Source organism: Patiria miniata, unplaced genomic scaffold (genome assembly GCF_015706575.1).
Source record: "Patiria miniata isolate m_02_andy unplaced genomic scaffold, ASM1570657v1 HiC_scaffold_6, whole genome shotgun sequence".
Lineage (NCBI taxonomy): Eukaryota > Metazoa > Echinodermata > Asteroidea > Valvatida > Asterinidae > Patiria > Patiria miniata.
In genome coordinates, this window is record NW_024037073.1 from 6,685,901 (window position 1) to 6,710,320 (window position 24,420).

Sequence of the window (24,420 nt, forward strand, 5' to 3'; positions counted from 1 at the left end):
GACCTACATTGTACTAGATCCTAACACTGTTTGGGTGCAATAAATATTCTGCTCTCTATAGCAACAAACTGGGGTACTTCGTTTACTCTTCCTTTTTTGTTCTATAAGAACAAGTATTAGTTTTGACATTTAAAGCCCATTGGGATTTGTGCGCATCAAATCACAAAAGACCAGCAAAATTACTTGACGAACAAATTATGTAAAATATTCCGATGTTTTGAAAGATTGACAAAACATTGAGACTCTCTTGTATATTGTATCACAGTGTTCACAACTTCCATTTTTACTGGTCGTGTTTCATGGAAACAAATTTGAAAGAAGTTTCTATCGGTGGTCTGATAAATCTTTAATTAATGTGGTTTTTATTAACATTACTAGGAAAAAAATACTGCAGTTTGATTGGTTGAGTGGGTGATGAATTTATATGATTTTTGTGGTTAAAAATTAGGCTTGAGTACCAAATGAATATTGAAATACGGTTTTTTAATTTGTTATACCAACCTTTTGTGTTTTTGCCATTGCTCCAAGCGCCTTGACTTCATGATTGACGTGCTTTCCTTCATTCAGACACAGGTAACAAACAGGCAGCTTACACAGAATACAGTACATACTGAGATTCTCCTCACTATGCTCCGAGCAGGTTGAAGGCTTACCGGCCTGCTGGCCCTGAGCCTTAGCCCTTGCCTTGATCTTCCCCTTGACAGGTGGGATGAGGCTATGCTTAGCCAGCGGTCCGCGGGCAGGATGGCAATTTTCACGGCATGCTGAACAGTAGAACACCTCACACTGCTCGCAATAAACACTCGCATCCGAAGCATTGCCTTCGCAAAGTTCACACTTGACCACGGCGTTTTTGGCTTGGCCCGCGTACCGAGCAACAATTGCTTCCAAAACTCTGTTCCTGGGCAGGCTCGTTACTCCAGTTTCATCCAGGTAAATGGATCGGTGGCACTGGGGACAGATTATTCGGAGGGAATCTACATGTAGGGAAGGGTAGCCACCGGTGCCGCTGGCACTTGAGCTATTTGAGGACGAGCTAGCGGCACTTGCCGCGTAGCCCGAGAAACCCACCCCGCTGTCTGCTTCACTCAGCCGGTCCACTTCGCCGTACTCCAGGTACTCCGGGTGAGCGTGTACGTGGTGGTGACTGCCTTGCGCCGGGCCGTTTGCTTGCAACGTGTGAGCACAATTCAGGCAGATATTGTGAGCACATGGCAACATGATCGGAGCATTGTAAAGACCCCGGCAAACCGGGCAAGAAAGTTCCTGTTCCATCATGGTTAAAGCCAACTTTTTATTGGAGCAGCTCAATATGGTATTTAGAGATTCCAAAAGATTTTGCATTCAGACGATTGTAGACCTACCTATGCCTATACGTACAAACAATGCACGCGCAGGGCGACCACGACAACCTTCCGTTGCATAGCGTTGCTCACAACCGACTAGCTGCCTTACTGTCAACGACAACCGCAGCGTATCGATTTTTAGCGGTGTTTAGTCGGGTGAACTAATTGCTTGAGTCGCAATGGTAGTGCATTAGCATTTCAAGACGAGGAATGATAACAAGGCCAGAAGCTAGACGGGATGACTTTTTTTCGTTATTGATTTGAGCATGCGTACAACTTCTCTGGATTGATCAACGCAAAAGAGGTGAACTTTGTAAATATTTAGATCGACATTTAAGATAAAAAGTGAAATTAAAACCAAATACAATTTCATCAATTATCATGATTACTATTTTAATCAAATTGATTAAAATATCTACTTTTAATACTTGTGATTATTCAAGATATGAATGTGATTGTGTTTGTATGCAAAAACACCCCTCTACAAATATAGACGAGGCTGAAAAGACTGGTAACTGTGCAATTATCTGAAACAAGTGCATTCTGCTGAAAGTGTGTGCAGGTGCAATACTAGTGTACCGCACGTTTGTGACTGACAGCACACAAATCGACCCGTCGGCTTAACTCAGTGTAGTTCTGTGGCTGGCTTAGCAGAGCTGCGAAGACACTTAACAATTTGTGCTCGAAGAACGCCCCATCACTTCCAGTCCACCACCTTCTTAATTTTGTTGCTTTCTTTGACGAAGTACGATGACAGCAACACAGATCCAGAAACTTAGCTCATTGTCACTGCAGTGTGCACGGCTGTGTCTGATTGCCAGGAATGGTACCCTAAGTTTGCGATCATTATGCACAGCATCCACCAAACGGTAAATTAATACTGATTATCAGTCGGCCTGTAGAGTACATACCCTGCTAGCCCCATAAATGTGGCCTATTTACTGGACTGCCGCCGTAAACATAGGCCACACATCCACATGTACAAAAATCGTGTCGACTTTGCCAAATTTTGATTTTCACATTTAGGCTTACTTTGTAGGTTTTTTTTGCTTTAGAAGCATTCTCACCCTCTATATAGGCTAATCAGAAAGTGCTGCCTTTTTCAGATGTATATTTTTCGTGAAATTTCCAGATTCATTTTTACACGTTTGCGTATCAAAATTTCAACATGAAATTTCACAAAAATTAGACATCTGAAAAAGGCAGCACTTTCTGACTAGCCTATAAAGAGGGTGAGTATGCTTCTAAAGCAAAAAAATCCTACAAACTAAGCCTAAATGTGAAAATCAAAATTTGGCAAAGTCGACACGATTTTTGTACATGTGGATGTGTGGCCTATGTTTACGGAGGCAGTCCAGTAAATAGGCCACATTTATGGGGCTAATACCCTGCATACATACATGATGTACTGTATAGTGATAATGTACATGTACGTGTGATGACCTAGGTTTAAAGAGAGAGATATTGGAAAAAATGCTACAATTTTTTTAAAACAATTATTGAATGAAACACGTAACAACATATGAAGCATATTTTTGTGTTTTTGGCAATTTGTTTGAAAATTTGACCCTTGTGATGTGGCAGTTGTGCCCCTGCCCACAAAATACACCCCTTTTCTAGTCCCACTAACTGGGGCCCTAGAAGTTAACTCCTTTTTTTTGACATTTGGGATGTTGGTCTGTGGACAGACCAACATCCCAAATGTCAAAAAAGGAGTTCTAGCGCCCCAGTTAGTGGAACTACCCCTTTTCAAGTTTCTGTCCCGAGAGTAACATCATCAGACACAAACCTCATGAGTTTTTTCATGTTACTGTATGCTAATAAATAAGGAAAAAATTCCATACATGGACATCACTGATTTTTCCCTGCAGTGACATACCAGCCATCAGAAAGTGATTACAATGTCCTAAAAAGTTAAATTTTGCAGGGAAAATATTGAAGCATTTACTGAGAAAATGGGGTTTGTGCACAGGGTGTCAAGTGATGTCCAGGTATGGAATTCGTTCCATAAATAAATAAATCAATATTACTATAGATCTGGACATTGGAAACTATTTCAAAATTGTCTGAAAATAAAACATGAAGAATTAATTTATCTGCTGCAAATGCAGAAGATCCAATTCTCAAAGGCAGTAATATCCTGCCAGGGTTGAAATTTAAGGCCCTCTTTTTTTTCTTTTTATTTACAAAAGTCAGACAATTAGATTTACCACATCTTGCTCCCCTAGAAATGAAGACTATGACGTGTGCATCGTTGGTGGAGGTATTGTGGGACTTGCAGCAGCTAAGGAGCTGATCGAAAGACACCCTCACCTGAAATGTGCTGTGGTCGAAAAGGAAAAGCGACTGTGTAAGTGGACTGCCATCAGGCATTGGCATGAGCCCCCTTTCCACCCCTCCCGAGCTCTCTCAAGGATCAAGGCAGCCTATACAGTAGCTTACACTTAATCCCTCTATATCCACTCTTGCCCCTCTCAACTTAAGCTTACTTGACTTTTTCTGTACTGTGAGCCACAAAGCCACGCATGCTTAATTTCCTGAAAAGTTGCCGGGCCGTAGCCAGCCTGGTGGTAGTCTATGTAATAGACCACAGCGAATCCCTATTATGCGCATCATAGACATGGATTTTAAAAAAATGTCACGGCGCGCGGCGCTCGGTATCATGTTACGCGAATGCGCTCCTGGCTGTTGTTGTATTACAAAACGCTGCATTCGACTTGACCAATCACAGCGTTAGTCCTGATTTTGGGATGAAATGACGTCACGATTTAGTAAAGTCGACTCCGATTGGCTGGCGCGCGGCTTGCATAAATCTGCATGCTTTGGCATATCAGACGTTAGACAGGAGATGGCTCCGTGGATAACGGGTGATACTCAGACTAGCCTGGTGGATGGGGAGGGTCATTTTTACCATGAAGTTGATCTTTTCATGTCTAATAAACAGTTGATTACGCATGGAAATACAGATTTTAGTGAAACTCAAATGTCAATTCTGAGGAAAAAGTGGACCTGAGATTTGCAATTCTGTCTGTCTTATTCACCATGTGACATTTGTTTGCAAATGTTGTGATCACACGATGGTGACTACTGCACACTGTCTATCTCTTGAAATATGGTTTTAAAAGTGTCGCCAAATGCTGTTTAATGTCAGCCAAATAGCATGTAGTCTGAGTATCACCCATCATCCATGGAGCCAAGTTCTGTATACATGGTATAACGTCTGATATGTCTAGACATGCAGATATATGCAAGCCGCGCGCCAGCCACTAGGAGTCGACTTAACTAAATCGTGACGTCATTTCATTCCTAAATCAGGACTAAATGGTTTGCTTGGTCAATTCGAATGCAGTGTTTTGTAATACAACAACAGCCAGGCGCGATATCGCGTAACATGATACAGAGCGCGTGACACATTTTTTTTTATCCATTGTCTATGACGCGCAACGGGTGAATGACTAAAGACCGGATATAGAAAGCGCCCGCTGATCAGTCAAAATCTAGGAGGTCAAGAGGCGGGGTCTTGCCTAATTAATTAGCGAATCTGTTCGCGCATAAAAGACCATGGCTTTCGCCATGGTCTATTACATAGACTAAATAACATGCAAAAGATGCTTAAAGGGAATGTACATCATTGGCTTTTGCTGTAATTTTCAGAAATGAACTACTTGAGGGGTTAGTATAATAGGTCAAATATTGTTACACTGACATGTTTGAAATTTTGTGTTCGAAAATGCTGGAAAAACCAAGAAAAACGAAAATGTTCAAGTAGTCTGGTTCCCTGACTCCACTAAGGATAAAATGGATCAATTTATAGATGCCGGAAAATTGTAAGGTAAGGGAATCAGTGTAGCTGGCCTGCACCCGTTCATGAACATGTTACCAAATAGCAAACACAATTTGAACTGAAAAAATGGTAAATTTGAAGCAGAAGTTGAAAAATAGTTAGGTTTTTCCAACGGTGATCGGCCGACCACTGTTGGAAATGTATACAAAAATGTCAATTTCTTGAAAATGACTTCACAGCAGGAGCCATAATTTTACAGGATGCTTTTGACTGTCATTTACCAACATCCAAGTAAGGTATTTCGTAAAAACCTGATAGTTTTATTTTTCGATGTTTGCAAATAATGTATATTCCCTTTAAATGTTTGAATTGCTCGGGAGTTGCCTGTTAGCATGATGCCTCAGGTGGGGTCTACAGAGTGCGCACTTATCCCGACCCTAAATCAGACAATGACAGACATGAGCCATTTCAGTTTCTGACATGCTTTTCTTTCTGTTCCCTTTCAGCCATGCACCAGAGCGGCAACAACAGCGGAGTCATCCATGCTGGCATTTACTATCTACCGGGTTCTCTCAAAGCTAAGCTATGTGTTGAAGGTGCGGCGCTAACCTACAAGTACTGCGATGACAATAACATACCATACAAAAAGTGTGGCAAGGTAACAATGGTGTATTGATTAACCAGTTCGCGCTGGGATTATTTTGACTTGACCGGACACAGGCGCGGGATTGTTTTTCAAGAACCTCGATGCCAGACGGGTTCAGGCCGTCATCTGCGGGTAGCACACCCTGATATTTCCGGCCTCGCTTGCTGCGAGCTGGTTGCAGACAGATATTTCCGGCCTCGCTCGTTACGTGTTTATCCTTCATCCGTTCCGAATACCGCAAATACACGTCAATAGGTCTCTCTCAAAGACAGCCATCTCTGTAGGGGGACTACAACTGCGTATTTTACGCAATCAAGCACGCATTGTGCAGTGTTGAGAATGTTCCAAACACGCGCGCTTGTTGCTCGAAATGTGTTCGAAATACGAAGCAGCCCATGCGCGTTATGCAAGTTGATGCTCAGACTGCGGATGCACGTGGATTGTCTGTAGGAAATGACGTCATTTGAGAGAGACCTTTACACATCATCCGAAAGGAAGTGGTTAAATCTAACAACTTTTGGACTCTGTGCACAAGTATCCTCTCAACGGTTACAAAGGGAGAGTTGGGGGAGACCACTGGAAGGGACATTTGAACGCATTGCCAACGACACCTAATGCTCACGTGATGATGCTACGAGTTTGAGTTGTGTGTATTTTCGGTAAACGCGCGCAAATCAGTACGTGCACGCAGTGTGTTCCGCCCACTGGGGCCCTCGTAAGTGGTCAAAGGCACCGTTTACTGTTCGTTCATGAAGTCCATGGCCTCATTTATCTAGACCAGTACTTAAATTATGCACAACTTGAAAGGAATCATTTCATTTCTAGTTTGAACAAAGAAATTCGGTTTTCAAACTGAAATATCAAACCTGATATTGGCAGTCTAAAAATGTCAATGTCTTTGTCCATTAGGCTCCAGTCAAAAGCCATAGACCCATTGTGTTTGTTATGCCCCAACTATAGCAATGTCCGCCAACTATAGTTGGGACACTCCTGACTCTAGTTGGGTCAATCTCAACCATACTTTGGGCAGTGTTATATTTGGGGCGTAACATTTTCACTGAGGCTAGGGATCCCGCCCAAAGTCATACTTTGACCTGACAAGAAATTGGATATTCACATAATAGGGATATTTTGCAAGCGAACTGATACGGTTAGGCTGCCGTATAGGTCATCAGTGTGTGTGGTCTTGTGAAGTCGTACGCATGTAGATGGCTATCGTGTGCTAATTGTTAATTTTCACCTTCTTTCCTGATAAGTCAGTCAGTTATAGGTTAATAAGTTATTGAATCATGTATGACTTGAATGAAAGATGATGAATCACTGAACACATATGTGCAGGGTGACTGTAAGGTCATGGCTAAATTCTGCTAAATGCACTTCAAAAATCTGTCCGATTTATCCAAAATCTGCCAAATTCCCCAGAATTACTCGAAATACACTATAAACACTAAAAATCACATGCAGAGGATGTAGTATTGCCTTAATTAAGGCTCAAATTACAAATACATGTATAAACAATCTATAGTCACATAAAGATGTCATGAAATTGCGTCAATTTCAGGCAAACTGCGGTTGCGTCACGCTGAAGTCCAGTTCCCAGTGAACCTCAGCACCTAGACCAGCCAACCTGTCCCATTTATGCAGGGGTTTGTTTGAAAAGATTGAAGCTTTTTTAAACAAGTGTACCATTTTTTTCAAATTTACTATGTTTTTCTGTCAAATAACCATTTTTGCAGAATTCTGCCAGAAAGCTGCCAAAAAAAATCCATTCTGTCAAATTTTCTGTCAAACTCGTTTTTTAACAAAAAATCTGTCAAAGTTAGCCGAAAATCGGCTAAAACGGTCACCTTGCATTTGTCTGTATTTCAAAACAGTTTTAGCCACAGATAATGAGGCACTTATCGAAGGCAGCCATTTTGGATTTACTGCTTTTATTGGTAACGGTTCTCATAACTTAGCGCATGTGTACACGTACACGATGCGAAACAACAGAATGGTTGGTATGGGCTCTGTGCGCCAATGAAAGAGGGCGCCCCTTTTACCCAGCAACGACGTCCCATGGGCGGGACATTTAGCTGGTTGACGCCTTGTGTGTGATGCACGTACACCAGGGGATTTGTACTATGTACACGCAGTGGCCGCGCGTCGCGGCAAAATTTGCAGTCAGGCAAGATGGCGTCTGTCGGTCACCCCCAACTGTGCTTTCTTTGCCAGTGAAGGGGTACTTGTGAACGGAGCGGATTGTGACAGATAGCTAAAGATTTGCACACACGTATGGGATGCGAAACATCTCTATTGTCAAAGAAAATATAAGAGGTTGATGTAGACAAATATGGTGATTTGGGCTTTGAATGGTGGAGAGTACAACTCTGAAAAAATGACTAATTCTTGAAGAATTGATTGTCTTCTAAGAACAAGAAGTGTTACTTGATGTTTTGCTCAGTTATGATTGCCAGATTCATGCCTTGCTATTTGAAAAATGTCACTGCATTGTTTGTGTCGCAGTTAATAGTTGCTGTCCAGCCCGTGGAGATCCCCAGACTTGAGGCATTGTATGAACGCGGTCAGAAGAACAATGTGAAAGATATGCGGATGATTGGTCCTGAGGAAATCAAAGAGATGGAGCCACACTGTCGAGTAAGTTCAAGAAAAGATCTTGTTAGACTAATTACAACGTGTTCTTGACTTGAGTTATATAAATTCCATTGCTTCATAGGTTGGGCAGTACATTTAATGTACGAGTAGGCCTATATCCTTTTTGATTTCTGTATTTAAGTCAATGTTTAGTCAACAATTAATCTCAACTTCCCAGAAAATATTTTTTACTTGGATCTTCTGGAATCTACCCCAATTATTTATTTATATATTTTTTATTTATTTTGTATTTCAACTAGGTGGCCAATTAGCATTATCCACTGGTCTCCCAAGGGTCCCGGCATACATAAAAAACAATAAACATAACAATTTAACAAACAATCAACATTAAATGCTATTCATTGGTCGCTCCAAAACCGTTTCTTTTAATTTTTTTTTATGTTTTGGTTCCGGGGGAGGGGGGGGGGGGTTGGACCTCATTTGATGCTAAGGAGCGCTCTTTTCCCCCTTTTCTTTCTTTCAATTGATATTTTACAAATCCATAAAGAGAGACAGAATGCGTGGCATGGATTTAAAAAAAAGATGCCTTACTCTGCATCTGGTTTAATTATTTGAAAACAAAAAGACATCTGTTTGGAGGGGGGAGGGGGAGAAGGAGGGAGGGACATGGCCCCCGTTTGCCTCCCCCTCCCTGTATCTGCCACTGTTGCTATTCAGTGTGGCACTGTACCGTCTTTGTACTTCAATGAAATTGTAACATCAAGCCCTATGGTGAACTATGATGGGTGGGATTTACATATCAGAAGCCCACCCAAAGCAGCGTAACAAACAGCTGTAGGAAGTAGGTGGTTATGATTACTGATGAAGGGCATTTACATGTATTTTTGCATTTGTTTCAATCCATAGTTTAACAGCTTAATTAGGAGCTCTCATTAGAATTACAATTTAAAGAGGTTGTGGAATGCTCGAAGACATTTCCGTCATTTTTTGGGTATATGTAGCCTAAGGTGTGATGAAATAAAAACGACTATTGTTTCTGTCATGAAATGAGTACAAAGGGTACTTTTGAGAGCTATTTTTCAGGTCCTGTTTCGACCTGAACGTGCAATTTGTGTAAAAGTCGTCGTTGCGGGCAGGACTAAACAGGACTCGTTTAGGCTACTCTGCATCGGGAGTCCTGTTTATTACGTCACGATTTACTGTTTTTTGTTTGCTGCCCGCAACGACGACTTTTACACAAATTGCACGTTCGGGTCGAAACAGGCATGACAGGACTTGAAAAACAGCTCTCAAAAGTACCTTTTGTACTCATTTTATGACAGAAACAATAGTCGTTTTTATTTCATCACACCTTAGGCTACATATACCCAAAAAATGACGGAAATGTTTTGGGGGCATTCCACAACCTCTTAAACATAAATGAATAATGCTATTACTCAGAATTTGGAATGGCAGCTTCAGTTGTGCAAGGCAGTGCCTTTTTAGTTTGCCTTTCTATGATTCCTCATGCATTGATGCAATATCAATGATGCAAATTACTAGGCTTGTCATGTCTTGTTTAAATGTTATCTCTCACAGGGGTTAAAGGCCATCAGCTCCCCTCACACGGGCATCCTTGATTGGGGAGAGGTCGCTAGGTCGTTCGGGGATACGTTTGCTAAGAGAGGAGGACACGTCTTCACTGAGTTTGAAGTCAAAGGATTTCACATGACGCAAGAAGGTAAAGTATAACTATAAGTCTCCTCTCGCAATTCAAATTTTATTAGTTGGACTCATTACAACAAGTAAACGGCCATCCTCCATACATACAAACGATCAGCGTTGAAATACGCGCTGTATTCACACACAGATGGATATAGGCTAATGCATACACCCTCGACTTACTGAAACCACAACTCCTAAAAGAAACGGGTACTGAACATAGTAACTGTACCCAATGTAAATTTAGTTTGTCTGCTTGCTGTAGAAACCAAATAATTCTACTTGTGGAAAAATTTTATGTACGTACTTTTCGAATTCAAAATGACAGCAATTGCACTTCGGGCACACTGACTATGTCAGACATCCAATAACAATACATGCGTTTTAGGTGGCCGATTCGCTCGGCCAGATGGCATACAGGGCAGCCTATTTTCCTGTCACTCACGAAGTTTATTCAGAAAGTAACTGCACAGCTAGTTGCTGTCAACTCTAGTGAATATTCAAACCAAATTTGAACGAAATTCACAAAAATTGTATGTACGTACTTTTCAATATTCATAAAACCATTAATCAATCTGAAGTTGATTGACTGTATAATTGGCCGATAACCCAATTTTGGCCTGTGTGTGCGCCGGGTGCGCGCGCGCGCGTGCAACTTGCCACGCGCGTGCAGCTTGTTCTTCACGCGTGGTACTACATGCTGATTGGCTAATGGTCATTTGTTTACTGCGTTTGCACGCGGCTTAATCAGGTCACCGCGTATTCGCTTAATGTGTATTCATTACTTCCCAAATCAGTGTGCGCTGTAATTGGCTGTATGTAAATGAAATGATGATATCAGAGCTCATTAAAGTTTGTCCTCTTGCCCGTGCGTATTGTTGTAATGTTCAATGTGTATACTTTAGGTGTCTACATGGTAGTGCTACGATTTGCCGAGCATGGCATCTTTGAACTCAACCAAACTGAACTCAGTATTTAGAGCTCTGCAGATAACCATTAAGTCATGTTGTGAAGCTACTTTTTAATTTTAAGTATATCTTCAGGGAAACTTGAATCCTGGGTCCTGATTGGTCAATGCTAAGCACCGTCGATATATTGATATTACGTGATTATTTGATATTATTTTGATATTGATATTGCCAATAGCAATTTTTTAATCATATCGAAATTTTCAATATTGAGGAATAATATCGAAAATGCATCAGATTACCACAAAATGAATCGCCCGTTTGTGCTTGAACTACTTTGTGTTTAACGTTTGCTGTATTATAATATAAAACTCGGCGGCAACTTGTGCTTGTGACTCAAAATAAAACCATCACAAAATGCCAAACGGCGTCGTTTTGTGCCCTGCGTTCACTGGAATTCGCCGACTCCCCAATGTAAAACCTCAAAAGAAACCGCCCATTCTGGACAACCTGTCAGTGCTGGAATATGAAAAATTGTGACTCAATATTTTATTTTTATTTTTTAAATCAAACTAACATCTTTATGATCTTCATCTTTTACATGGGATAATCGATATATCGAATATTTTTTGGATATTGGATTTCCGATATATCGATTACTGACAATTCTGATATCGATGGTGCTTAGTCAGTGCACTATGTTAAGATGCGCTTGCTATTCCTGCTGCATGCGCATGTAATAGAATAACTGCTAAAAAGGGCCTACAAAGGGCCTATAACGTGCACATTCCCTTCTTTACTGTGCGTAAAGTTTGCATGAAGATAAATTTGTTCCCCCACACACACTCTTGAAACAAAGGAAATGTTGTGTGTCTGTGTCCCACATGCCACTTGGCCAATGCTGCGGCCTCGTGGCATATGGGACACAGAGGAACTACATTATTCCATGTTCCACTCGTGCTCATGGGATAACTAACAATACCATGCTGCAATCAAAAAATGTCTTCCTCCTTTCTTGTCCTCAATCCTAACTTGCCCTCAACCAATGTCTTCCTCATGGAAAGCTGTTGTATCCATGTCTCTCAACCCCTTCCAATATGTAATCTATATTCCAGCGATATATTAAAGCTACAGTCCATCATTTGCAACTATCCATAAAGTAACTGACGTAATTATTATATTAGTTTACACCAGACCCCTTGTGGTTTGCCATCTCCCTTTGTTTCTTTGTTCTCTCATCCACCCTCCCCTGCATCTTTCCACACCTTTCCCACCTAATCCTCCTTTTGTGTTTCTTCTTTCAGCCCTGCATGTTTGTGTGCACCCCCATGTTAATGTATGTACCTCTGTCATTTCTGTTTTAGCCTCTGAAGAAGAACTTGCTAAGTTCGCAACGTCAGGCCACATTAATTTTTAGATTTATATATTTCAGGTCCATCCAGTCAGTAAGCAGTTTGCAGCAGTCTTACTTTTTTTCATGACGTAATTATTGTTGAAAAGCATATTTGGGTTACAAATAGCAATGGGACTTATCTCCCTGTTTAATTATTCTTTCTGGCAAGCTGTCCTTTTGAAGAAATCAACGGAAAAAGGCCATTTCCAACGATGCGTCTAAAGATGCATTCTTGGAAATTTCCGTTAGTAGTTCGTTTTTAATTTGGTGAAGCGTGCACAGTGTTGTCACAAAGCATGCGCGCGTGGTTGCTATAATTCGTCGGTTCAGTGCACGACATCGTGTGGCTGCAATCGGCTGAGTGAGAACATGTCCCAGACGCTAAATTTGGGCGCAATTCAAAACATGACTCCGCAACTTTTAATTTGAAATTGAGATCCTAGAATATTGTTTTCTCAGAATATAAGCATTCACTGAGCTAAAATTTTATCAGGTTAGTTGTTCAACACCCTTCTTTAGATTTTGAACACTTTTGTTGCTTCAAATGAACATAATGCACAAATTACAAATGATGGACTCTAGCTACCTTTAAACATTTAACATCCTACCTCATCCGGTTTTTCTTTATTTTCCCCTCTTCTTTGAACAGGTGCTGAATACCCAGTGACAATCAGGAGCAGTCAAGGGGTAAATTGCCGTACAACCTAAAGCAATGTGGAGCTTCTGGATGTGGGTTTTATTCAGAGTGGATAGGGGAATAAGATTGCAATTTTAACCACACATTCATCGCAATAAGCCAGTTCAGTATTTTTACTGTCCATGCACACAGTGATATGGATCTCAGGTCATTCGGGACAATCGAACGCTCATCGAAGGTGCATTAACATGCAAGGTGAATGGTTCTGAAAAGAACCAGAGGTATAAACTCAATGTTCCGGTCGTTATGCTCTGACTGTCTTCAGGAGAGCGGAACGTTGAGTTTATACCTCTGGTTCTTTTCAGAACCATTCTCTTAGTTGAGAAATTGTGCGCACATGGTGTTTCCGCAAACCTTTCATTATTTAGTATCTCTACCATGCAAAGCCTCAAATCTTACTTAACACGCAAGGAGATGGTCGCAAGACGTTCATGTAACATCGCGTCAGCGATTTTATCCTGAATGAACTTTGACCTGAACTACTTCATTGAGATGCTGAACTGGCGTATTGTAAGGATTCAGCACAATGTGGTTTGGTCAACAGGATGTATGCTTTAAGGCCTTCGGTTTCTGGTATGGAGCTTGCCCCAAAAGTGGTGAGGTGACGCGGCTTTTTTTAAAAACTTTTTTCCTTCAAATGTCGACTGATGACTGCAAATGGTACCCGACCAAATTTAGTGCAAAATGTATTGGAGCCCAGAGAGGCCACATAAAGCTTATACTCGATCGTAAGCCCATCTAAAAACACGTTAAAATTGTGCAGCAGCAGGATTCCAGTCAAACCAGTGAGTTTGGCGGTTTTGAGACATCACCTTACATTGAAAAAAAAACTTGTTAATTTTGCTGACGCGCATGGCTACGGCGACAGGCGGGCATACCAGAAACCGGAGACTTTTTTTCGGCCTAAGGGTTAAGGGTTTCTTGAGAGGAATGTGAATTTGGCTGCAAGCTGCTGCATGATTAATAACATTTTGTCCCTTACAATTATGAAAGAAACAATCACCTCCACAGGTGTGAATCTCATCTATGGCAATTTAGTATTAGGTTTTGTCCTTCAATAACATAACTTTAAGGACTTCAGTGTTGGCTTTCTGAGAGCTTGGAAGAAAATTTCACAAACTACTTGGGTGGGACTCGAACCCACGACCTCCTGCTTACTAGTGTAGTTGTCTTTACCATTCGCCCATTGAGCTTGCCATGGTCGGCTGACTGATTCTAATTTGATACGGCAGTGGGTATTGCAGTCTGTAAGAAAGGATTACAAATTTGTGCTGGCATTGATTTTTGAGTAGGTAAAGGCACACTCTGCCCCAAATCCTGGGAAATTTTGCCATTTTATCGTTTACCCTTTGTTTTTATTAAATAATAAGATTAAAGGAAAACCTTGCAAAATATTGGTTTCTGACACAAGAATTGCACAGACATTGGTAGCGCTTATTATTTTCATTCTTGTTAAATTTATTATTAGAAATCTCTTCGGTGTCGTTACGTCTTGACGTGCGGGGGCCTGTTTGCAGATCGGTTGGCCCAACTCTCTGGCTGTAATCCTGTCCCAAGGATCGTCCCTTTCAGAGGGGACTACCTGCTACTCAAACCAGAGAAAAACCATCTTATCAGAGGCAACATCTACCCTGTAAGCATCCTTAAGGAAACATGATTGAATAAAACTTACACTTCTTTTTAGATTTGTCATGGAGTTCCTAGATATACTAATGTTCAGGAGAACTTTGATATGACCAACACACTATGATGGCAAAAGGTATGCTCATTATGGGCTCCGTGCGCCAACAAGAGAGGCCTTTTTACCGCTTTGGAGAGCCCCGCAGCGTGTGCGTCACTGATCTCTATATAAAGACTGCATAGCGGATAAAGAGCCGCACAATGAATGAATTTGACGCCATATTGGTGAGACCGGCTGGTGATCTACAAAGGACAAGTTGTCGTCTTTATAGACAGCATGATTTCTTTTGTAACATCGCGGTTCACTTAACTTATATTTTGACCACCACCACTGACCAAGGTTTACAATTTTTCTAACGTCGTGGTTTACTTTTTTAATGCCGCAGTCCACTTTTTCGGCGTTTGGATATAATTATCTCTACGGAAATGTGTCCTTTTTAGAACATCATAATATGTGTACGTGACCAAAATGTGCGTTAATTGTTGATGTCGATGCTGTCTATACGCGTAGAAAGTTTGTAATATACGCGGCCATCTTCGTGAGACCGGGGGCGAATTGGTCAAAATGCAATGTCTACCGTGTGACTGGTGTATGGATATCTGCTATCCAGTCTTTATATAGAGATCAGTGGTGTGCGTACTGGTTCGCGCACATATAGCGCAAAGTACGCATGACTTATTTCATGCTAAATGTGCACAAAGCCATAACGTCTTCGCGTGACTGTCAGGTGTCGTCGGCGATGCGTTTGAATATCTCTCCCGATGGTCTCCTCCAACTCTCCCTTTCTTGCCGGGGAGGGGTACCTGTGCACGGAGCCTGTAGCCAAATGTTCAGTAAAACAGTGATATAAATATAGCAGCATTCTAGAATGTGCACAAAGCCCAGTGTCATCACCTGAGTGCTATTAAGTGTACAGCTGCAATTTGCTCAAGAGTTTAAGAAGTCTGTAGCTTGAAGAAATTACTGAACTCGGTGGGTAGCAAGGTTTAAATGGGAAACTTTTGAGACGATTGGTGGCAGCAAACGTCATCTTTAAGCTCATCTGCACACGTTCAGAATGATGCAAATAATAGAAAAGGACTGGTGTGTTTACTGCCACCAATTAAGTGTCTCAAAAGTCTCCCATTGAACTACAATGTACTTCTTATAATGAAATGATAACACTGCTAATTTTTTGTGTTCACCGCGTTACAATTTCTATGTCTTTGCAGGTACCGGATCCTAAGTTTCCATTTCTGGGCGTTCACTTCACTCCTCGCATCGACGGCAGCGTGTGGCTGGGGCCCAATGCTGTCTTGGCTTTCAAGAGGGAGGGATACAATCTAACAGACTTCAACCTCAGAGATACGATAGATGCACTGAGCTTCCGGTGAGTTTTGTAGTGAGTCAAGTCATGACTCGCAGCTGAAAGAACCCCAAAAAGTACAGACTTTATTTGAACCTTGGCATAAATGTAGACTTCACTTTGGATTCTAGGGGACTTTGGCTCAGACTGGGAAAGTCGTAACTCTCTAATTTCAAATGTGATGCTATGACCATTAAGACCATAAAAGAGTGTGGTGTAGTGTATGGTACAGAACAGTCTTGGCTGCCAAAGCTCAAATTGAGTCTGGACTTGAGCTTTTTCCCAAGGTTTTATTAGGGTGCTGTAATGACTACATTTTATGGGTACAAACATCAAAAAACAAAACTACCAAATTATTATGAAATACCTTACTGGACTGTAAGTGAAAAGTCTCATGCATCCTGTGAAATCGTGGCACCTGGTGTGCTGTCATTTTCAAAAAAGAGGAAATTTTATACATGTATCAATTTCTAACGATGGTCAGCCGACCATCGTTGGAAACTGACTTTTTTTTCAAATACTGCCCCCAATTTGCCAAATTTAGTCCACATTTTGGTTTGCAATCGGTTACACAGCCATGAAAGGTGCAATCCAGCCAGTCTGGTTCCCTGGCCTGACAATTCCCCCGACGTCTATAAATTGCTCTGTTTCATCTGACGTAGGGTCAGGGAACCAGTCTACAAGAACAGCATTTTTTTTCTTGGTTTTTTCCAACATCTAAGAACACAAAACCTTAAACAGGTCAGTGTAACAATATTTGCTATAAAATCAATCCATTTCCAGCAAAAGCGAATGTTGTATTTTACCTTTAAATCATGAAAATAAAGATTGTAAAAATTTAATTTTTAGCTGTATCAATATGTAAACTTATGTCTATAACCTTGGATTCATGTCTGTTTATACCCCCAAGTGACATGTACTCACTCCAGAATAAGGCACATTGCTGTATTAAACTGTCTGTGACTTTGATTTGGACTAGACTTCCTCAGTTGTTCATACAGTGGAACACCGTTATACCGAACACAGCTAAACTGAACATTCGGCTACACTGAACGTCATGCTTGGCTCCCTATTTTTGTGTACAAAACGTATCACACATTGTTGTTGAAAAATGTCAACAGAAAAGCGACAAGTTGCTATTATTTCCCCAAGGAATAGAGGGGGAAAACAAAACCATTGCTATAGGTAGTAAACTCAAATTTTGCCTAATTACATAAGTCGGCACATGTTCAAAGTCATCTTTCAGTAACTACCAGGGCGTGCAGGGTGAAGTTTTGAAGGGTGCTATTTATTGAAAAGAGAGTACCGGAACACCAGCAGCTTAAAATAGCTATACCGAAAGATCGCTGTTACGAACAATTTCTGTGGATGCTGTGATGTTCGTTATATTGGCATTCCACTGTACCCTTTTCCGTCAAGTAATTTGCCATCACCTTATAGCCTCATCTGTGAATTTCATTTCAGTGGCCTGCGGAAGTTGATGTTCAAGCACATGGTGTTCGGCATGGGAGAAATGTACAAAGGGGTGGTCATTGCTGCACAGGTCAAGCAACTCCAGAGATTTGTGCCGGAGCTGAGACTGCAAGACGTCACACGGTTAGGAGATTCATTTCAACTCAATTTAATTCGATTGTGATTGTGTGTTTTGCTTTAAAAAAATTCATACACGTAGTTGAAGGTAGTGTCCATCATTTGTAATGTGTGCATTTTGTTCGTTTGAAACGACAAAAGTGCTCAAAATCTAAAGAAGTGTGCTGAACAACTAACCTGATGAAGTTTGAGCTGAGTGAATGCTGTATATTCCGAGAAAAACACTATTCTAGGATCTCGATTTCAAATCAAAAGTTGCTGAGTCGGGTTTTGAATTGGGCCTGAATTCAGCGTCAGAGACACGCTACCACTGAGCTGATTGCAGCTATGCGATGTCGCGCACTGTGCGTCGTGTCAACGGTTGCGCGTGCTTCGCCAAATAAAAAAATGAACTCTAACAGAAATTTCCAACGATGCGTCTTTAGACGCATCAAAAAGGCCTTCTTTCATTGATTTCTTCGAAACAACAGCTTGCCAGAAAGACTAATTTCACAGGGAGTTTAGTCCCATTACTATCTTTAAACCAAGAATGCTTTTCAACAATAATTACGTCAGTTACTTTTTGGATAGCTGCAAATGATGGACTGTATCTTTAATTGTAACAATGGGTTTATCTCACTTGAAAGGCTTTCGGTAAAATTGTAGCAGACATGCTATGATTGTCACAACTACCAAAGCTTTCTGCAAACAATTTTGAAAAGTTTGCATACATCTCTTGATTAAGGAAGATCTCAGAAAGTTGACCATCTAGTCTCAGAATTCATGAATATTAATTGTGTTGCCAGACCTCTGAAATCTGACTGGCTGATGACGAATGTCAAAAGATTCAGACTCTTTTTCCAGGGTCGTCTTATGGCATATGTGAGTAATACCCTGGCTACAGAGGATGAAATATGGCTGTGTCGGAATTGCTTGGCTGTGGCTTAGCAATAACACATTTGCCTATGGAAGCAGTAAAATCCACTTCCCATACAGGTGTGTGTTACAGTCAGCCGTAGTCAAGCATTTGGACGGAACCAATCTCTTGTGAATTGTAAGAGGGTATTGTTGAGAAGAACTGCTAGCTAACAACTGAACTTGTGCATTTTTTCAGGGGTCCCTCTGGAGTAAGAGCTCAGGCCTTGGATCTTGAAGGCACCCTTGTTGACGACTTTGTCTTTGATGGTGGTGAGGGCGCTATTGGAAGCCGTGTTCTTCATGTGCGTAACGCCCCCTCACCTGCAGCTACGTCGTCCCTGTCCATCGCCAAGATGATCATAGACAAAGTGGAAGATTCCTTCTCGCTCTGACAACTGCACCAGGATTTTTCGAAATGAAATTTCACTTAAAGGGCGAGTATAGCGATGATGTTGTATTTTGAAGAAATTATGAAATATGCATTAGGGTGACCCTTTTTAATTGTATGCTTCTAATATTTTTTTATCTCTGTAGTTAGGTCGGTTGATCGAAAAAAGTTAAACATCTGAAGGGAAATTTATTTTGCAGTTGCACCCCTATAGATCGCTAAATTAATGGAGGTCAAGTGCATATTGTCTCTAGTTTTGTTTATTGCAATGAGTTTATCACGAGTGGATAAAACTGAATAAAAAAATAAAATCATATTTGGCAAGATGTAGTTGTTTTTCATTATCTGCACAATGGCTGTAGCGGCTGCCGTGACATATAAGTAAAGGTTCACACACCTAATATGATGAGAGGTAACATGCTTGCATCTTCTGGAATTTCACTGGTTCCTATACAGTATGTCCAAAAAAAAGGTGTCCGTCTGACTATTTTTGAAATAATGATAAAACCATGATGTCAATTTTCAAAATGTTTGGTTGTGCAGATACTCCTAAGCCTCGGCCTCAACCCCTATGATTTTCATTTAATTTCAGTCACACATCACTACACAATCACCAATTGATCACAACAACAGTTTTTGACACTGTGACCAAGTTCCTTGCCTTATTCAATTTTAAAATCCTTAATGTTGTGAAAAGGATTGAAGTTGGGATTGGAATCATTTGCCTGGCTATCAGTCATCATGGCAAGACCTCAGTTTAATGCTCAAGGGCAAATGATTCCAATCCCAAACCACATCGGCCTTTTTGCACAACATGCAGGATGTTTCACAGCTTACATAACACAGCACTGATATGGCTTAAGGCATGGAACTTGGTCACAGTGTCCAAAAATGTTGTTGCGATAAATTGACAATTGTGCAGTGATGCTTGACTGAAATTAAATGACACAATCTGCACAACCAACAATTTTCAAAATTGAACTCGTGGTTTTGTAGTTATTTTAAAAACAGTCAGACCGACACTTTTTGGGGGGACATACTTTACACCGTATTTCATGTAAAAATCTGGTGTTATTTTCTATAGCTTTTCAAATAACACAGAGCCTGATTGCCTGAATTTTAATTCATTTTTCCCCCCATTTTTTTGTTTTGTTAAAAACAAAGAAATAAAAAGGGATGCTCTTACCTTAAAACAAAAATATATTACTTCACCAAAGAAAGTTGTTCGGTGTCTTGTCGCGGGTGAACACCTAATATAACACGACTCAACTTGATTAACAGTACTGCCTTGGAAAATGATTCATGCAAAATGTATTGATGCGTGTAAAATTCTGTATAGTATACTAGAAAAGTAACTATTTGAAATCTGTAATAAGTGCATACTCACTATAAAACAAAACTCTACAGTAATACTTTGTTTTTTTTGTTACATTCTATATCTTACACAATGAGTATAGTTCCTTTTAATGCCAGCGTACTTGCTATAATTGAAGTATTCTACAAAAATCACTATCAAATATTGAAATTGAATATTTTCACTTTTCAAATATTGAAACAGATTATATTTCGCCAATTATATAGGGTGAATTGTAAATGTTAATTATTTTGTGTTTTTGAATGACATGTGAGATATTTTTTTTGCAATATTTACTCAAAGATGAATTTTTGTCCAATGAAAATGTATATAACCTGTAAGATTTTAAAGGCAAAGTTTTTTGGGAGGAAACTGATTTATATTTTCTATTGGAAATTTGTATAAATTTTGTAAAGCAACTACCAGGAATTGTATTTTCCTTTTTAATTTTAAATTTGTTCTTAATTGGGATCAAGCACATGTTTTCTTACTCTGGAGGGCCAGCGGAGCGTCGTCTGTATACCTATCTCATTGACTGACTGACTGTAAGGCCAAAAAAAAAAAATATTCTGTCTCTGGTCAGACCAAAGTTCGGGAATTGACGCGGCCACGCGGCTTTTTTTTTTTTTTTTTTCTTATAGCTTGGATTGTACAGACAATGGTGGGTACTATTTTGCTTTTTTGGTGTCCTCATGTACATTGGTGTCCTCCATAATTTGCCTTGGTGCTTTCGATCATTTGCCTTGGTACAATTTCCCATTCCTGGTGCTCTTTGGTAAAAAAAATTGAGGTGCGGAAATAGAGGGCGCTGTTGGAGCTACCGCGGAACATTTTGGAAAAAAAAAGATCGACGCGCATGATTAAAAATCGACGAGCGCGCTGACCAGAGACCGACTTTTTTTGGGGGGGGGGGGCCTAATGCCAGAGAATGGTTTAAGTACGACACATTGTGTAGACCACAAACATGTAATGACTTCCAGCGAATAGTCATTCTGAATCAATTGAATAAAATTATGTGTGCTCTGTGACCAGCATTGCTAGACTTGCCTAGTCTTGTGTACACTTTAAACGTGTATCATACAGGCGAAAGTCGTTTCTGTGGGAAGAGTTCCATACATGGCCATCTCTAATTTTTCCCTATTGTGATCTATCAGCTATCACAAAGTGATAACATGTCCTAAAAAGTTTAATTTACCAGGGAAAATATTGAAGCATGTACTGAGAAAACGCTTGGAATTTTTTTTTCATGAGTGTCAAGTGATGTCCAGGTATGGAACTCTTTCTGTTTTTGACTTATAGGGTGTCACAAACATCAATGTCCCTCTCAGGGTTGTAGCAGATATCGAAAAAAAATGAAATGTTATTTCTACTTGTCTTGCATAATTGCGAAGCATATTTATTGTACTATTTTCTGTAAAATGTCCATGGGGATCGGTTCACTGGTTTTCCAAGTAAAGGTAAACGCAGTACTATTTTGCACCATTCCAAGTTGAACATTTAGCTCAGACTGGCGTTTTGATTAAATTACTAAACTAAACCGGAGGAATACTGTTAACAGTTCTCATTGTTGACTGTGGCTATTTGCTATATGTACATATAATATCTTCTTTAATTGTAACAAAGGAGTGTCTCCAACACCTGTTATAACAGTTCAAAGTGATTCAGGACATTCAGGCAGGGGCGGGCCTGAAGAAAAAAAAACAGAGAAATGCATTGTGTACAATCTCAATATGTGTTGTCAAACTTGGATGGAGCTAAACGGACTGGCTAAACGGACTACATGGCCTTAGTTTTGAAACCGAACCGAATCCAGCGAACACTTCACGCAAGAAAGAAAAAATGTTTGGGCTCATCAATTATATAATTGAATTTGAGAATTTTCATAAATTACGAGAATTCTGAAAATTGGCTTGCTCCTGCTGTTTTCGTGTTGATTTGCATGCACCGAGCTGAATTTCGTGAATTATATCCAAGTTAATTAATTAACGGCTAGCAATAATTTCCCAGTGAAATATATGACAGTGTACACTCGTTTGAGAAACTGATTTTGCGCCACGGCCTCGGCTCCTGTGCTTTATGGGAAATCATCCCAACACTTTTGGTCCATTGGTTTGGATAACTAAGTCTCAGATAATTATATAAAACAGTTTTATATAAGCAATGAATAAAATACCAAAAATTTAACGTATGGTTTTACTCCATCGTCATCCCAAACAGCATTGTTCTTGCCTTTCGGTGTGTTTCATCAGTGATTTCGTTATTAGTTCAAAACTCGTCCAAATAAATTATCACCTAGTGGTTTTCACTCCGTGACCTCGAACAGTATAGTAGTTCACCCGTTCGTTCGTGGTCCGATCAAAGATGCGCCTGAAAGGTTTGAAGATTTCCCCAAAGGCGGCATAGGTATGTCTTGGCGTATTGGAAGTCACGAGGCCCTTCCCTACCCACTTCAATAGTGATTTTTTTTATATCAGGATACGATTGTCGAAAGTCTGTCTTGAGCAAAACAGTCAAAGTTTGCTAAATTAATTGTTACTAAATGTACCTCAAGTTCAACAAAAAACCAAATGATGTTTGTCATCTAGCATCTCGATATAGCGTCGATGCTGTGATTCAGGGCGCTATAGACGATGGGTTGTTGCAACTGTTTGCAAGGGCGGGGAGGGGCTGGTTCTCATTTGAAGCCAGGGGACTCGCTCTCTTTCCTCCTTTCCTTATCTCTCTTTTTATCAGTATTTCAGAAATCCGTAGAGGGTATACGGAGATGAGCAGCATCGAGTTAAAAACCGGTCTTCTTCACGGGCCGCCATTAAACAAAGCAAGGCAACATTCAAATTGCGATTAATGCTGCACGAAGACTCTTTAGCACTTGCAGATATACGGTTATAGCAATATTATATCTATATTAGGCCCGTTCTACTGGATTTATAACTATTTTACTTCCAAACCGTGAACAATACATGTAATGGCTTTAAGTCATTTACAGGCATCGGGCCGCAAAAGCCACATCTGTTTATTCGGATGAGAGGGCGGTTCAGGCGGTCGCAAGCCGCTATCATTAAGTCGGCCTCAGGTCGACCTTGCGACGACACAGATCAGTCGGCGACTGACTTTTCAGGATCAAGCTGCGTCTGAGCTACGACCGTCGGAAACAACTCAGTCGCCGATTTTGTGCGACCTAATAAGGAACACTGGCGATATGACTCTTGTTGAGAGTCGTGGGCTTGGGGAACTTTTCCAAGGAGTTGGCGCCCCTGGAGACGAAATTGAAGAAATCCACCGCAGTGAAGAAGAGGTCAGCGATCGTTATCTATGAACAGAAGGAAGCAAGACAAAACACACTTTGATATCAATTGCCGCCAGTAATATTTTTAAATGAAAGGCTGTCTAAAGAGGTATTAGGTACTTGCGGCTAACTCAAATTGGACGCTATTATAGATCCAATTTGGCTCGCATTGTGTCCGTTGATGGTTACGCTGTTGGACTTTTGTGTCATGAGTTTCTCTAATTCTCCTTCACTATATGCTGACAATACTTGTATACCATTAAAATAACCCACGAATCTCACGACAGAACATTTTTCGCATTCTTGGACCTATAATGGCGTCCTGGTACCCTGTCCCGCAACTCTCTATCTTTGGTATATTACCGACCTGCATTACCCAACCCAAACCCGCTATTAAAATAAGATATTGGCTGCAGAAAACTATTTTCGCAACACAATCATCTTTGGTCCTAAAATTCATCGTTCCTCAGCTTCCGACACAAGATTTAAGCCATAATAATTCTAATGTACCGAATTTCCGACAAAATAATATTCTCCAGCCGGTTCCACAGCGAATTGGCGTTCCAACAATGCGAAGACTAGTGGCGGGACAACCTCCGACAGAAAAGTCTTTGTTTTTGCCGTCTAAAAAAGAACAAACGTGTATGTTATGCATCATAAAAACAAAATCTGACCCAACCTCTGGTTGTTTACCATCGCTTCAAACCCTTGCACTTAATATACCATTATTATGTTGCGACCATGTTGATTTTTTCCCATTCAGATCGACGCAACCAAAACGAGGTCGGAAGGAAAATATTCTGGTTACT

At 40.6% G+C, this 24,420-nt stretch overlaps 2 protein-coding genes across 3 annotated transcripts in view; one reads left to right on the forward strand and one right to left on the reverse strand.

Moving 5' to 3' along the window:
• Positions 1-1,581, reverse strand: part of LOC119742601 (E3 ubiquitin-protein ligase TRIM9-like) — a 60,894-nt gene extending 59,313 nt beyond the window's left edge. Inside the window, exon 1 of one of the 2 annotated variants that reach the window (XM_038218714.1) lies at positions 502-1,581. In XM_038218714.1, coding sequence (XP_038074642.1) covers positions 502-1,344 — 843 coding nt within the window. In that variant the 5' untranslated portion in view covers positions 1,345-1,581. The remainder of the gene's footprint in view (positions 1-501) is intronic. The other variant, XM_038218715.1, reaches the window with a different exon arrangement.
• Positions 1,582-1,888: 307 nt separating this feature from the next.
• LOC119743488 (L-2-hydroxyglutarate dehydrogenase, mitochondrial-like) lies at positions 1,889-19,489 on the forward strand. The gene is made up of 10 exons (XM_038219906.1): positions 1,889-2,215; positions 3,575-3,696; positions 5,637-5,788; positions 8,282-8,413; positions 9,950-10,091; positions 13,023-13,060; positions 14,539-14,703; positions 15,963-16,120; positions 17,561-17,692; positions 18,780-19,489. The coding sequence occupies exons 1-10, from the start codon at positions 2,097-2,099 to the stop codon at positions 18,973-18,975; spliced, it is 1,356 nt and encodes a 451-aa protein (XP_038075834.1). The 5' UTR covers positions 1,889-2,096; the 3' UTR covers positions 18,976-19,489.
• Positions 19,490-24,420: the final 4,931 nt, after the last annotated feature.

Bases quoted from the DNA above. Each gene is read 5' to 3' on its own strand.
- LOC119743488 (XM_038219906.1), top strand. From the start codon at position 2,097: ATGACAGCAACACAGATCCAGAAACTTAGCTCATTGTCACTGCAGTGT. The intron at 8,414-9,949 runs GTAAGTTCAAGA...TATCTCTCACAG, and splicing joins AGATGGAGCCACACTGTCGA to GGGTTAAAGGCCATCAGCTC. The intron at 14,704-15,962 runs GTAAGCATCCTT...ATGTCTTTGCAG, and splicing joins TCAGAGGCAACATCTACCCT to GTACCGGATCCTAAGTTTCC.